The sequence below is a fragment of the Oncorhynchus tshawytscha genome, linkage group LG26 (genome assembly GCF_018296145.1).
Source record: "Oncorhynchus tshawytscha isolate Ot180627B linkage group LG26, Otsh_v2.0, whole genome shotgun sequence".
NCBI classification, from domain to species: Eukaryota; Metazoa; Chordata; class Actinopteri; order Salmoniformes; family Salmonidae; genus Oncorhynchus; species Oncorhynchus tshawytscha.
Window position 1 is genome coordinate 18,137,874 of NC_056454.1, and position 12,715 is coordinate 18,150,588.

Below are 12,715 nucleotides of genomic sequence, written 5' to 3' on the forward strand. Positions count from 1 at the left end.
ACTTCAACACAACATACAGTGTACATATGAAGATATGGAATCTGCTTCTTACCCCCTAACTGAACAAGGCCAGCTAGTCCGAGCCCGAGGAATTAGTTCTATATTAGGACAATAGAAACTGCTGATTCACCGCCCATGCTGCACCCAGCCAACAGCCTGGCAACACATACACACACACACACACACACACACTGCACAACACACACACCATACGACACACACACCGTACGTACACCGCACACAGCCAACAGTCTGTCATGGCCGTGTCTTCCTCTGTCAGCTTCACCGCATAGGGTCCTTTGAATGGCTTAATTGCTGTCCAATGATGTGCCTGAAGTAATGAGGGACCACAGTTGAACAGGCAGGAGCCATGGAGGAAATGGGACTTTGTTTGGTTCTTTTCATGAGGAAATCGTCCTTTTTAGTGGAATGCCGGAGTAGATTGTCTGTAACTGGGTTCTCTGCAAATTTCAAAGTACTCTATTGGGCCCTATCACTATTACACAGGCCTATGTCAAGGGTAACTATCAGGGTATAAGCTGTGTGTATGGAAATTATGCCTTTCAAAAGTGGACATGTTGACCAAGTGTACACTTTGCGTTAGAGAATGAAGTTGATTTGAACAGCACTTAATGGGTCTGATGGCTTTGAGTAGGGATGAACCTCAGTCGGCTTCTAGGCAGGAGATGTGGAATGAGTGGCTGCTCGTCCTCCTTGGGTCCTCTCCAGACCACAGTCCCAGCCACAGCGAGCCGATCAAAGCATCGCCTCATGGGCCTCAGGCTTTTCCCATGCAGCGCTGAGTTGAACGGAGCTTGATTGCTTTTCCTTAGACAAAAAACTTAATCCAGAGTGAAACCGTAGCTCTACATAGAGAGAGAGAGACTGTGGCTGTGACGCATGATTGTGTACACGTGTGTGTGTGTGTGTGTGCATGTGCGTGTGTGTGTGGGAAGATGAATACAGCAGATGAATACTGACTGAAGGTATCTGACCATTCTATAAGAAACCCCTTTGTAAAGACCTTGTCTTTCCAAATCCCAAACACGTTTTCCAAGTGCTGTCTCATAGATCTAGAAGGTGAGCCATCATTGATGTATTTTCAATGTCCTCCACTTTGAAATAAAGCCTCCATTAGCACCGTGTGGGCTTCTTTGCTGACAGCACAGTAAGTGTTTCGTGGAGATACAGCAAGGCTTTAGACGGAGGCAAAGGCATGATGCTCTAGGGACTTACTCAGCAGAAGTCAGCCCCAGTTTTGCAAAGGCATCTGATTCACACAGGCTTCTGTCCTAACTTAAGTGGACTGGATTTAATCTACTGTAAATTCAAAGCCAAATCTGTTCCTCACTCTGTAACCATATTGTCCTCCCTCCTGATCTGCCCTTGTGCTTAACAGTTACAGCGACGTTTCACAAAAACCTGCCAATGGCCACTGAAGGCCCAGTCAATAGTTCAGCCATTAACTCTGTCCAAATATAGCCTGTGCCAAAAACATCTCCATGTACAGGTAGGGATCTAAGTAGGCTGCTCTCTAGGGGGGCTTGGAATGGCTTGGCTCAATGCCAAACTCTAAACTCCGTTGATTGATTCCATTAGTGCCCAAGGTTATGTTCTCACTGAACGCAGTCATCATCACAACATTATTTTCTATGTAGCACTGGTGGCCAGTGGACAGTGAACCCTCCACGATAGTTCTGGTTTGTTTGGAAGTTGGATTGTACTTACACACACACACACAATTACACAGCGGGGTCAAAGTTAACACTGGGGGAGCATCTGGAAGACAGAACCTCTAAACATTCACATCCAAGTCAAAACAGGACATTAGAATTATTAGCTAAGTATGTCATAGCTTCTTCGCTCCGGAGGACGTGTATCTTGACACACTGTTTTCCTGTCACAGAAGGCATATTTATATTCCGGAATGCCTTACCAGTCCTTCCAGGCTATACAATGTGTGAAAAGAAGCGTTTATGTCCAACTTTTCCTGAGTTGACTGAATTCACACCATATCTCCCTGAAGGTGAACTGCCATCTCGGATCATGCGGTAATCTCGCTTGGACTAGTAAGTGAGCTTCTGAAAATGTGCATTTAAATGTTTATTTCTACCATAGTTCACACATTGTGTAGCCCGAAACAACTGGTAAGGCATTCCGGATTATAGATTTGCCTTCGGTGATGGGAAAACTTTCTCACAAATAGGTTAACTGGAGGGCTGGTAAATATGTTTTCGTTGTATGTGATGTCACCTTCAGTGATGGGAGATCTGTGTAAAGGTCTCCCGGAGTGAAGAGGTTAGGAAGATAATAATTAACTTCCAGTAGTTTGAGATGTGATCTCAGAGGGAGCATGATATCAAAGACACACACACACATACATCATGTGGTGACAAATACTTTGAGACAGACAGGTCATATGCCATGGCACGATCTCCCTGCTGGGAAATTAGGCAGAGCAAGGTGTCAGGAATGATGACGGGGCCCCTGCAAATATGGGTATGATCACACAGAAAGGCATTTGCCTCCTGCAGTGAGGGACTCAAGAAAACACAGAAACAGAAATAGGCTGTAGATTCTCTATCTCTGTTTGGAATTTGACCCCCCCCTCCTGCTACTGTGACTATCCTAAATTTAAGACCCTTAATATACAACTTGAAGAGGGAGAACTAAAGCATGGCTAAATCTGACCTGTGAGCATCTCAGCCTAGAATAATCTTCAGCACTTACTTTATAGTTTAGAATAGTCTGCCATCGTCATTATTAACTCTGAGTGGACTGAGCAGCGCAGACCTGTACAAGGATGATGAATGATAATGCTGTTGATGGTGAGAGAGTGGAAGAGAGAGAAAATCAGACACAGAGGAGGGAGACCAAGAGAAGGGGACTGTCTTGATTCCGATTTGACATTATGTTGTGTACCTCGTGTTCTGTTGCTGCTGAATGTGCTGTGTTAGCGTATCAAGGTTTTATCAGCACATGAACTAGTGTGTTGGCTAGTTATGCTTACCGCTGAGTCTCGTCTTAGTTTCATGTATGTTATCAGATTGGAAGAGAGAAGCAGTATGTTTGTTAAAATAAATCCACTGTGATATGCCTAAGAGATGGCTAAGTAAGATGGCAGCTCCAACAGAAGAGTTTGAGCTTAGTAAGGAAATATCAGTGCACTTTGTGTGTACGTAACAAAACTAGAATGTGCAGAAGCAAAGTGTGTGTGTGTGTGTGTGTGTGTGTGTGTGTGTGTGTGTGTGTGTGTGTGTGTGTGTGTGTGTGTGCGTCCGTGCGTCATCTCATTGGTACCCTGCACCCTGATCAGATACTATTGAGCACCTCTTACTTTCACCTTCATCTCTCTTTTCTGGTTCTTTCTCATCGCCCCCGCTCATCACCTTTTCCTCGCTCTCTCTTTTCCTTCTCATTCTTTCCTCCCAGCCCAATGCAGGGTGTGGTTCTTTATTTCACAGGAACAGCTTTTTTCTATTCCCTAGTGCTGGCTCAGATAGCTAGTAAAATGTCAGTCATTGGACTTAGTGGCTCTTTTCCATTGCATGAACGTTTGTGACAGGAGCCAACATAAGGAGTGGCTCATTTCTATGTGTGGGTGGGTGGGATGTGGGAGGTGTACAGTAGTGTCTGTGTGTGTGGTGGGGGGGTCTGTGTGTGTTGACTGTGGCTCGGTTCTTGACTGTGTGTGTGTGTGTGTGTGTGTGTGTGTGTGTGTGTGTGTGTGTGAGAGAGGGAAATAGAGGGAGAGAGAGAAGTGATGTCACTCAGTCAAACACACTATGGTGTGTGTGGCTGCCCCTCTCCCCACACAGACACACAGAGACTGTTGTAAAGGTTCATGGGACTTCACAGCAGTAGCTCACTTAGAGTAGCTTAGACAGTCAGCCAGTCACCACTAGTCCACAACAGCAGCGCCTCTCACAACACGATTAGCCTCCTGAGCCAAGAGAATCCCCCCTATTCAGCTCCGCAATGTTCTGCTCCGGGGGCTCCGCTTTAGGGTAGCACTAGGGCTTTTCCCATATTCCTCCGGACTGTACCAACGGCCGCATTCACAAAGGTAGGGGAGCTCCTTTCACGCTTTCTCTGTTGTGCTTTTGGAATTCCTTCTATTTTGTAACATCGGAAACTCACTGAAAGAAAGATCCGGAACCTACAAGTAACTTCCTTCCCAAGTGATTTGCCATGTGTGTCTGTCTTCACTATTAATACGGGTTGTTCATGGATGATGTGTTGAGCTGCACCGGTTGATTTACTCTCGGTTGCCAGTTGTGTCACATTTGGCCGTAAGCAGGTGATTAAAAAAAGGTGCTAAAACAGATCTACTCAAAGAGCTACTCATCTTTCAGGACATCTATGTCTGTAGGACATATACGTATGTGTGCGTATCCCATTTAATGTGGTCACTTGACCCTTAGAAGGGACACTAAGAGGTAAATAAAGACATGATGATGACGCCTTTCTTTGGTTTTGCACCACAGTCTATGAGTTGAACTCTTCAGTCAGGGTCAGACGTCTGAGTTGAAGTTGTAGCTCAAGTTTTGGGAGACTTCACTGTGACATTGGTGTCTGCTACTCTTCTGTTTGTATCTGCCGGAGGGACAACAAAGGTATTTATGCGGCCAACTGTGTCAGTTTGGCCATTGAGAGTGCAATATCTGTGACTTTCTTTGTGTGGTAGAAGATGTTATGCCTGTTTTGTTCTTAAGTTATTTCTCTAGAACCTTCCAGACTTCTCAGTCAAGGAAGATGTCGTCCACGGCAACAGAGTAGACGATGGGGAAAATAATCCCTTTTTCCAAGGAATGCTGCTCTTAAAGGAAGTCCTGGACTGTGGCCTAGGCCCGGTGAAAGGAAACAAACAGGCTGTCGAGACATCAGCCTGAGCCTTGAAAGGAGACCTAAGCTTATTTAGTGCAGTTTCACAGGGTCCTTGTGTTTAAAGCGTAAACGTTTGAAGTTGTTCAGCAAAACGCCAACCCCATTTCTACGAACTGAAATGATCGTTAAAGAGATTCTCAGATCCCAGATTCAGATTGTACCTTAAAGGGCAATTCCGTCACTTTTCAACATCATATTCATTCTCTCCAGCACCATACCAGTGTCTACATGTGAAAAGGGCGCCTTTCTACGATCTGTGGTTAAAAAGATAGTCCTAAAAAATGCTTCTCTGTGACATCACGGATGTTTTCAAAACCTGCAAAGCATTTATAGCCACAGGGGAGGGTATGTCACCATGTCACCACGAATCTCATAGTGTATGAAAATCGCTGTTTTTAAAATGTATAGATGTGGTGGAAAAAAAAAAGTGGTGGAATTTCCCTTTAAAGACAGGAGAAGGATTAACATAGGGGCTCTATTTTCGTTTGGCGTTAAGGCGGTGCTAGTGTGAAAAGCATGTTCGTTTGCAATTTTGTCATGTAAAAACTGGCTCACTGGCATTTTCAAGCCCTATCACCAGTTTCAGTAATTTACCAGTCTTATATCAGCTCGCTAGCGCTCAGATGACGGGGTGGAAATATTGGAGGTGTGTCCTTAAAAACATGATCTGAAGTGCTAATTTCTGATAGGGATATTTAAGACCAACCAAAAGCTGTTTTTTTAGCAGTAACACAGTTGATTATGGCATGGATTGTGACAGCCGAAACGGAGACTATCCAGCCGTGAATCATACTGCCCATATGCGCATGGAACAAGACTAGCCTTGGTGTGCTTTGGTGTCTGTATACTTAATATTTATTTGATTAAAACCAAGCATAGCCTTCCATCCTCTCAACGAAGGCCTTTTTTAATCTACCCAATGGTCCCGTTTTGGATGTGTGTAAAACCCTCCATAGTCTGCATTGTTTGAATATTATATGACAACAGGGAGAAATGATGGTGCCTGTAAGTACTTAAAACAAGTTGTTGTTTTGTTTATAATTTGATTAGAATGATTAGTTCTCTTTTTAGGCCTTATCAGTAATTCATTGAATCTCGCTTATTGACAATGCCAAAGGCCAAGCCCTATATCAGTGTGAAGACATGCAATTACTTACAATGTGGACTAAATGGTTTTACGTTAACCTATTTAGAAAAGATGGGATAGGTCTACATTTTGTTATTTCATTTCTGTAAGCCATTTAACAAACTATAACATTGGAATTTAAGTTGATTCAAAGGCAATTTATAAAAGTCTGTAAATACACACAACCTGAAGCAACCACGTATTTTGCCATGGAGCACGTTCTGATTGGCCAGCGAGGGGCCAAGCCTGCACACACTCATAACTTGTTTATTCATCAAAACCCAGCCCTTTCACTCCAACGCCAGCAAGTGTGCCGATAACTGTGATAGTGAAAATATCAAAGATGTCTGACTCACCCCTGAACCTATAGCATTACCGACTGCACTTAGATTGACCATTACGTTAGGTTTGTTAAACTAGAGCCCTTAGTCTGGTATAATAGAGGGAAAAAGTATGACCTTGCAGTGATTTATGGGCAACCCTGCAGAGAAGGGTGGGTCAACCCACAGAGACAGGTTCAAAGGTCAAACCAGGGCATTATGGTCCTCACCAGGTGACCTGTAGCATCTGGCAGGATGTGGCTTCAGGGGACACAAGGTCAAAGGTCACGTCACAAGAGTAGGTAGAAGTTGCACTTATCCACTGAAACAGGGTCAGATGTTTCCTCATGTTTAAGGTTACGATTGGGAATAGGAGAATCTTACACTAGATCTGTTAAAAGAAATGTTACAGAACCTCATAGATCAGCTGAACAACAACAACAGAGCCGGTCTATGGACTTCTATGGAATTCACAGAGAACCATTCGCAGAAGGTTTTCTGAAGACTCGTGAGGTTCGCACTGTTTTTTTTTAGAATGGCATGCTCTGTTTGTGCACTGCTGTTTCCAGATGTACAAAACCTACGCACACTGTCTCACACAACACACACACACACACACCTACACACACACTGCTGTTTCACCCATACAGGCTTTGCTGTCTCGCCAGCCTGTAAAGCTTCATGGGAACTGTGTGGGGTGAGGAGCTAGAAGCTTAATCAGATATAACTTTTTGTCGATGCTCACTTCATGCCCTCTGATGGAGGCTGGAATACTGAAATGTGCTGCTTTTTAATGATATGTTGTAATAAGAAGCATTATTCATTGAACTTCCATTGTCTTCCTCCAAGAGAGACTAAATATGAATCTTTGTATGGCACTGTTGGCGTTGTGGTTCCCAATGTGAGCTTGCATGGCAGGGCAATTTAAATGTCATGCTGCATAGAGCCAGCTGCTGTGGGCATTGTGAAGAGCAGTTTGCCACTGGTAGTTTTAGGTGGTCATCCCCTTCACTGATGTATTGTGACATTGACCTGACCATAAGGAATCAATGGGAATAGTGTAGGGCATTGGTGTGTGTGTCTGCACGTGTGTGTGTGTGTGTGTGTGCATTGCGTGCATTGCGTGTGTTTGTCCACATTTGCACAATAGTGAATGGCGTACGTGTGATTTAGAGTTGTGTGTCTTTCTCTGCGTTTTTTGTCTGTGGTAGGAAATGTTTTGCTTCTATTCCTAGGGGGCAGGAAAGGCCTTCAGGGCTTACTTACTTAGTGAGGCAGTTTTTCCACGATGACTCAGTGCTTCTGGATGGGGCTCCCTCTACCTCTTGGGAGGTCCCCTGGACAGGGGGTGGGGCTGCCGTGTGCGTGTGCGTGTGCGTGTGTGTGTGCACCCGTTAATGTTTAAGTGTAGTTATGTGTAGTTGTGTGTTCCAGGATGATGTACCAATGATCCATTGCTTTTCTCTGAGCTCATTCTGTAAAATACCTCAATCGTCAGCGTGCCAGTTTTTTTCCATCAGAACTGGGTGATGTGCATTAACATAGATAATACATAACATACTCTGTATACAAACACAAACTAATTTCCAATGTGTTTCAGGTGGCGGTGATTGGCTTGAGAAAGTGCAAGCCAGGCTTCTGTGATTTCATCCTATTTTCCACAGCGCATGCCACAGCCCCATTCTCATTTCCTGTCAGAGAGAGGCTGGTAAAATAGGCAGAAGTGTGCCAGTATTCAGTTTAACTGCGGCTGTTTTGGCATCGCCTGCACACTGACAAATTACACTTTCCCCACCTACTTCTCTTTTGTCCCTTCCCTGCTCTTTCCCTTTCTCGCTTTCTCAATTATACTGGATTTAGTTGCTTTATCGGTATTACAGGTCTGTGTTGCTGAAAAGTAATGATATTCGCTGTACCAAATGTCCACAAACCTTTGAATGATATACATTGACTGATGACATTTTTGTGTGTACTGGCTCTTCATCTTGATTCACATTAATTAAATGATGACCATTGTACATAATATACTGTACAGTGTTGTTTCCCTCTTTGTAAACACCCTCTTTCCGTCTCTTTCTCTCTCCAGACGTCATACACACACAGGGCCCTCTCGACGGCAGCCTCTACGCTAAAGTTCGCAAGAAGGAGTCCATCGAGGGCTCGGTCACTGCCAACGGCCTCTCGCCTGCCGCCACTGAACACGTCCTACCTGCCGTCGACCAGGTCCTTCCCACGGTCGACCAAGCCCTGTCGGTGAGCAGCGACTCTGGCAACTCCACCGCCTCTATCAAGACTGACCGCACCGATGAGCCAGCCCCGGCAGCAGCAGCGCAAGTACCCCAAGCAGCCCTCGCAGTGAGCCAGCCACCAGCGACCCAGGAAAAGGTCGCAGACTTGGGCACGGTCCCGGCCGTCCAGCCCATCAGTCCCCAGGAGAAGCAGGAGCTGGAGCAGCTGCTCAGCGGCCTGGAGGGCCCCATGCACCGCCAGGGCTACCTGTCCTCCCCATCAGGTGGAGGGACAAGTATAGGAGGAGGAGGAGGAGGAGGAGGAGGAGGAATACTTCACCTTGTGCCGGCCCAAGTTCACGTGAACGGCCACAACAGCAGAATGGACAGGGAAACGGATATTCTGGATGATGAGGTGGCACTGCCTACCAGCCAGGAGGGCAACAGCATGGATAGCCTGGGCACCCTGTCGTCCCTGGAAGGGAGAGCTACACCGGCAGACCTCTACTATCAGGCTGAGACGGTCATCAATGGGCAGCACGAGGTCACCTATCTGGAGAGGAGCATCCCCCCGGAAAATGCTGTCATCAATGTCGCCATATGCTCACAGGATGTGGCCGCTCAGGTTCCCGTCACATTGATGCGACGCCTATCTTCAGCTCAGGATGGGACAGGCGAGTCCATCCCCCCGGCGAGCGATTACATTTTCAGCCAAAACGGGAACCTGTATCGCTCGCAGTCGTTCGGTGCAGAGCAGAAACACCTCCCCAGAGCTCCAGCACGTACCACCAGTAGTCGTGATGCCGTCCAACGGGGGCTCAACGTGTGGCAGCAATATGGCGTCCCAGAGGAGCCGGTGATGGACGGCGTCCATTTTGGCCCTTTTCCACCCTCCATGCCTCTACAGAGCCACCACAGTCTGCCACAGTTCCCCCACCACCAGACTGCCTCGCAGCAGGAGATTGAGCAGTCCATTGAGGCCCTCAACCTGCTGATGCTAGACCTGGACCCAGGCTGTCCTTTGGGGCAGGTGCCCAAGTCCCTGAGCGCTCCGCCAGGGGATAATGGGGTGGTGGTGACCATGCAACCATCCTTCTCCCAGACCCAGGCCAGACCCTCCTACCAGGCCGACTCAGCTATCTCGGGAAGCCATGCGCCTCGCCTTGCCAAGGTCCCGCTGAGTTCCTCCCCCATCCAGCTGTCCACGTCACCAGAGCCCTCTGCCGTCCAGAGACCCACAGCCATCTACCAGCCTGGTCCCACTGTAGTCTCCGTCCCTGGCTTCCTCACTGAACCTTCCAGCCAAGGGGAAGCCTGGACCAGTTCTCCCACCCAGGTCCCCACTACAGTTGGCCAGCTGCAGCTGAAGCCCATTAACACGTACCCCCCCAGCACAATGAAAACGTCCCTGTCCCCAGAGCTCCAGCAGAGTCTCAGTGCTATCTCCTCATTGCCCCAGCTGAGAGATGCCGAGCCTGATGAAGTATTCAACGTGGAGGGCTTAGTAGCCCAGCGCGTGGCAGGTAAGACTGCAGATCTCATGTGTTGTCATTGGCATATAGGTGTGATTTAATATACAAAGGAAACAGGAAGGTTATTCTCAAGTCGAGGATATATTAGGATGTTAAAAAAGAAACAAAAAGCTGTAATGAATATGTATGAAGTTCAAACAGAGAACATCTTGATAGTTTTCTCCCAAAACAGAGCATTTATTACATTTTCTTTCCTTAAACTTGTTTTTTTTTAACAAGTTTGTTTACTGCACAAAGAGATGAACAGCCCACACAGACACCATCTCTCAGTACAACATGGAACTGTAAAACCCCCGGAGTAACAAATGAAATCCTCAGAAAATCCATTGTGAGCCGGGCTTGACTTTTCCTGGCTCAAAGCTCTGCCCTTATGATGGGCTGCGTTGGCGTTGATATGAGCCCTGTGAGGTCACAATGAAGCCTTTGTACACACAGTGCCTCAGCTTGAGGATCCCCCGTAAGACCCTGCACTACACTGTATTAAGCACTGAGGCTACCCAGAACTGACTGCTCCCAAGATGGAGGACACACCTACTAGTACATATGGTTCATTGCTTAAAGCATCTAGCACCCTGGTAAAATAATGTTGTTTTTCATGAAAATAGTGCTAAGAGAACTAAGCTTTTGTCCAATAGGAGGATTGCTTGTTATGTGAAGCTAGAAGGTCTTTACAGGGCAAATGGCTCTTAATAAGGCCACACAAACATTTTTATGACAAGTGGGGCAAAAGTATGCCAACAAGCACACGTTGACAAGGTTACACTGTCAGTGAGATCATGAAACCATTTTAATGCACTTCTTCGGCATGTATATTGGTGGCCAACCCTTTTCCTGGAGAACAACCCATTTACCTTTCAAATCAAGCCTGCGTCAACCTGCAGTACCATATATACCGCAGCAGTTATGCCAAATGACAAGCTTTCCAAACTGCACAATTTCAGTGAATCTTATCTCGTGACAACCTGCTCATCAGTTATGAGCTGTCTCCAATGGAGGAAGTTCGCTGGCGTAACCGAACACACAGGTCCGCAGTGTGGAAACCTGTCATAAATCAAAAAGTAGTGGTACAGAATCACATTGCCAAGCTGTGAAGGGACATCTCTGAAAACAAGTCCAAGAAAGATACTCTCACAGTAATGGTTAAATGCATCTTCTTGGTTCTGAAATTAGTTTCAGTGAAACCCCATTATGGCCAGACAGCGAAAGTGCTGTTATTGTGATTTTATAGACAAATCAATTAAAATATAATTTCAAATAAAGTGCATAAAAAAATGCAAAGCACTTTACAGTCAAACAACAACATAAAGGAAATAAAAGAAAAACAAGCAGGAAGACTAAAAAGCAGGAATAATATAAGCGAGCAGGGAGATCCTTCTATCCTTGTTAGTTACTTGTCACACAACCACTTTGCTTCTCTGGACAGCTCAAGGCAACTGATAGTAGACTTTCCTTATCACATCTTGTGGTTGTCAGGAGATACAAGCCCACTTTGTCCACATGTACAGGCAGCTGTCCACCGAAAGATATGTGACATGTCCACTTGGTTCTTATTTCTGATATTTCTGAGTAATTTTTTATCACAGATGTTTGACATTTCCATTGTTCTGTAAGCGATTATGATTTACTTTATTTTCATAAACTAGCAAATAACCTATTTTCTTCATTTATTTTTTCCCTTTCTGTGGACGATCTCATTATCTCTCCATCATTCTCTCTCCTCTTCATCTTCATCCTCCTCCTCCTCTTTCTCCTGCCGACTACAATCATGCCCCTACTCTACCTACCCAGAGTACTCAGCCAGAATGCGAGGCCAGTCTGAGCACCGTCGCTCCCTCTCCCTCTCTGGTTCGTTCCCCTCCTCTTCTCCTTCCCTGTTTCCCCTGTCACTGACTCCTCTTCAAAACCAACCTTTCTGAGTATCTATCTATGGCACTGCCTGCCAGTTTGAGTTTGCTGTTTGCATTTGTTGCTTCCTGTTTATGCCCTTTCTGTCCGTTTCTACCTTACTCTCTTTCTTATTATCTATCAATTTTTTTTCTGTCTTTCCCTTGCTCTCTTTTCCTCACTCCCTCCCTCTGGTTGTCTCTCTCGCTATGTCACAGAACAAACAATGTCCTCTAATGTCCAGTTTTTCCAATACACCGTCCTTCATCTGTGATTGATGGAGAGGACAGTTTGATATTTATTTTTTAAGGTTAAGGAATCGACCCAACCCAAAAATGGCATTTGGGTTAATGTTTAAGTTTTACAAGAACGAGATGAGGAAGCACAAAGATGGCTCTGTGCGGTCTCGCAGCGGAGTGTATGTCACAAGATATTGTGTGCCAAAGCCAGGGAACAATACCCAAGGCCAGGAGACACTGGCCTCTTTCAAGCCTGCTCTTTTCCCCTTTCTGTTTTTAACATTATCATCGCAGACAAAGGGCACTAAATCTAGGGGGAAGATTGCCTTTTTGAAATATTCTGAAGGCCTTATCTGTCCGTTGGGAGAGATAGACAAGGACGCAGACTGTATTGTTCTGTCAGGGGCCTGGAATGATATCCAGACTGCAGTACTGCACTGTACTCCCAAAAGCCAGAGTAGTCCTTGAAGTTCAAGGACTGTAATGAATGACCACAATG

General features: G+C 45.8%; 1 protein-coding gene across 14 annotated transcripts in view; it reads left to right on the plus strand.

Moving 5' to 3' along the window:
- Nucleotides 1–12,715, plus strand: part of LOC112225299 (tensin-1) — a 291,328-nt gene that overhangs the window by 246,365 nt on the left and 32,248 nt on the right. For 13 of the 14 annotated variants that reach the window (XM_024389109.2, XM_024389101.2, XM_024389105.2 and 10 more), the window contains 2 exons: nt 8,420–10,084; nt 11,882–11,938. In XM_024389109.2, coding sequence (XP_024244877.1) covers nt 8,420–10,084; nt 11,882–11,938 — 1,722 coding nt within the window. The remainder of the gene's footprint in view (nt 1–8,419; nt 10,085–11,881; nt 11,939–12,715) is intronic. The other variant, XM_024389108.2, reaches the window with a different exon arrangement.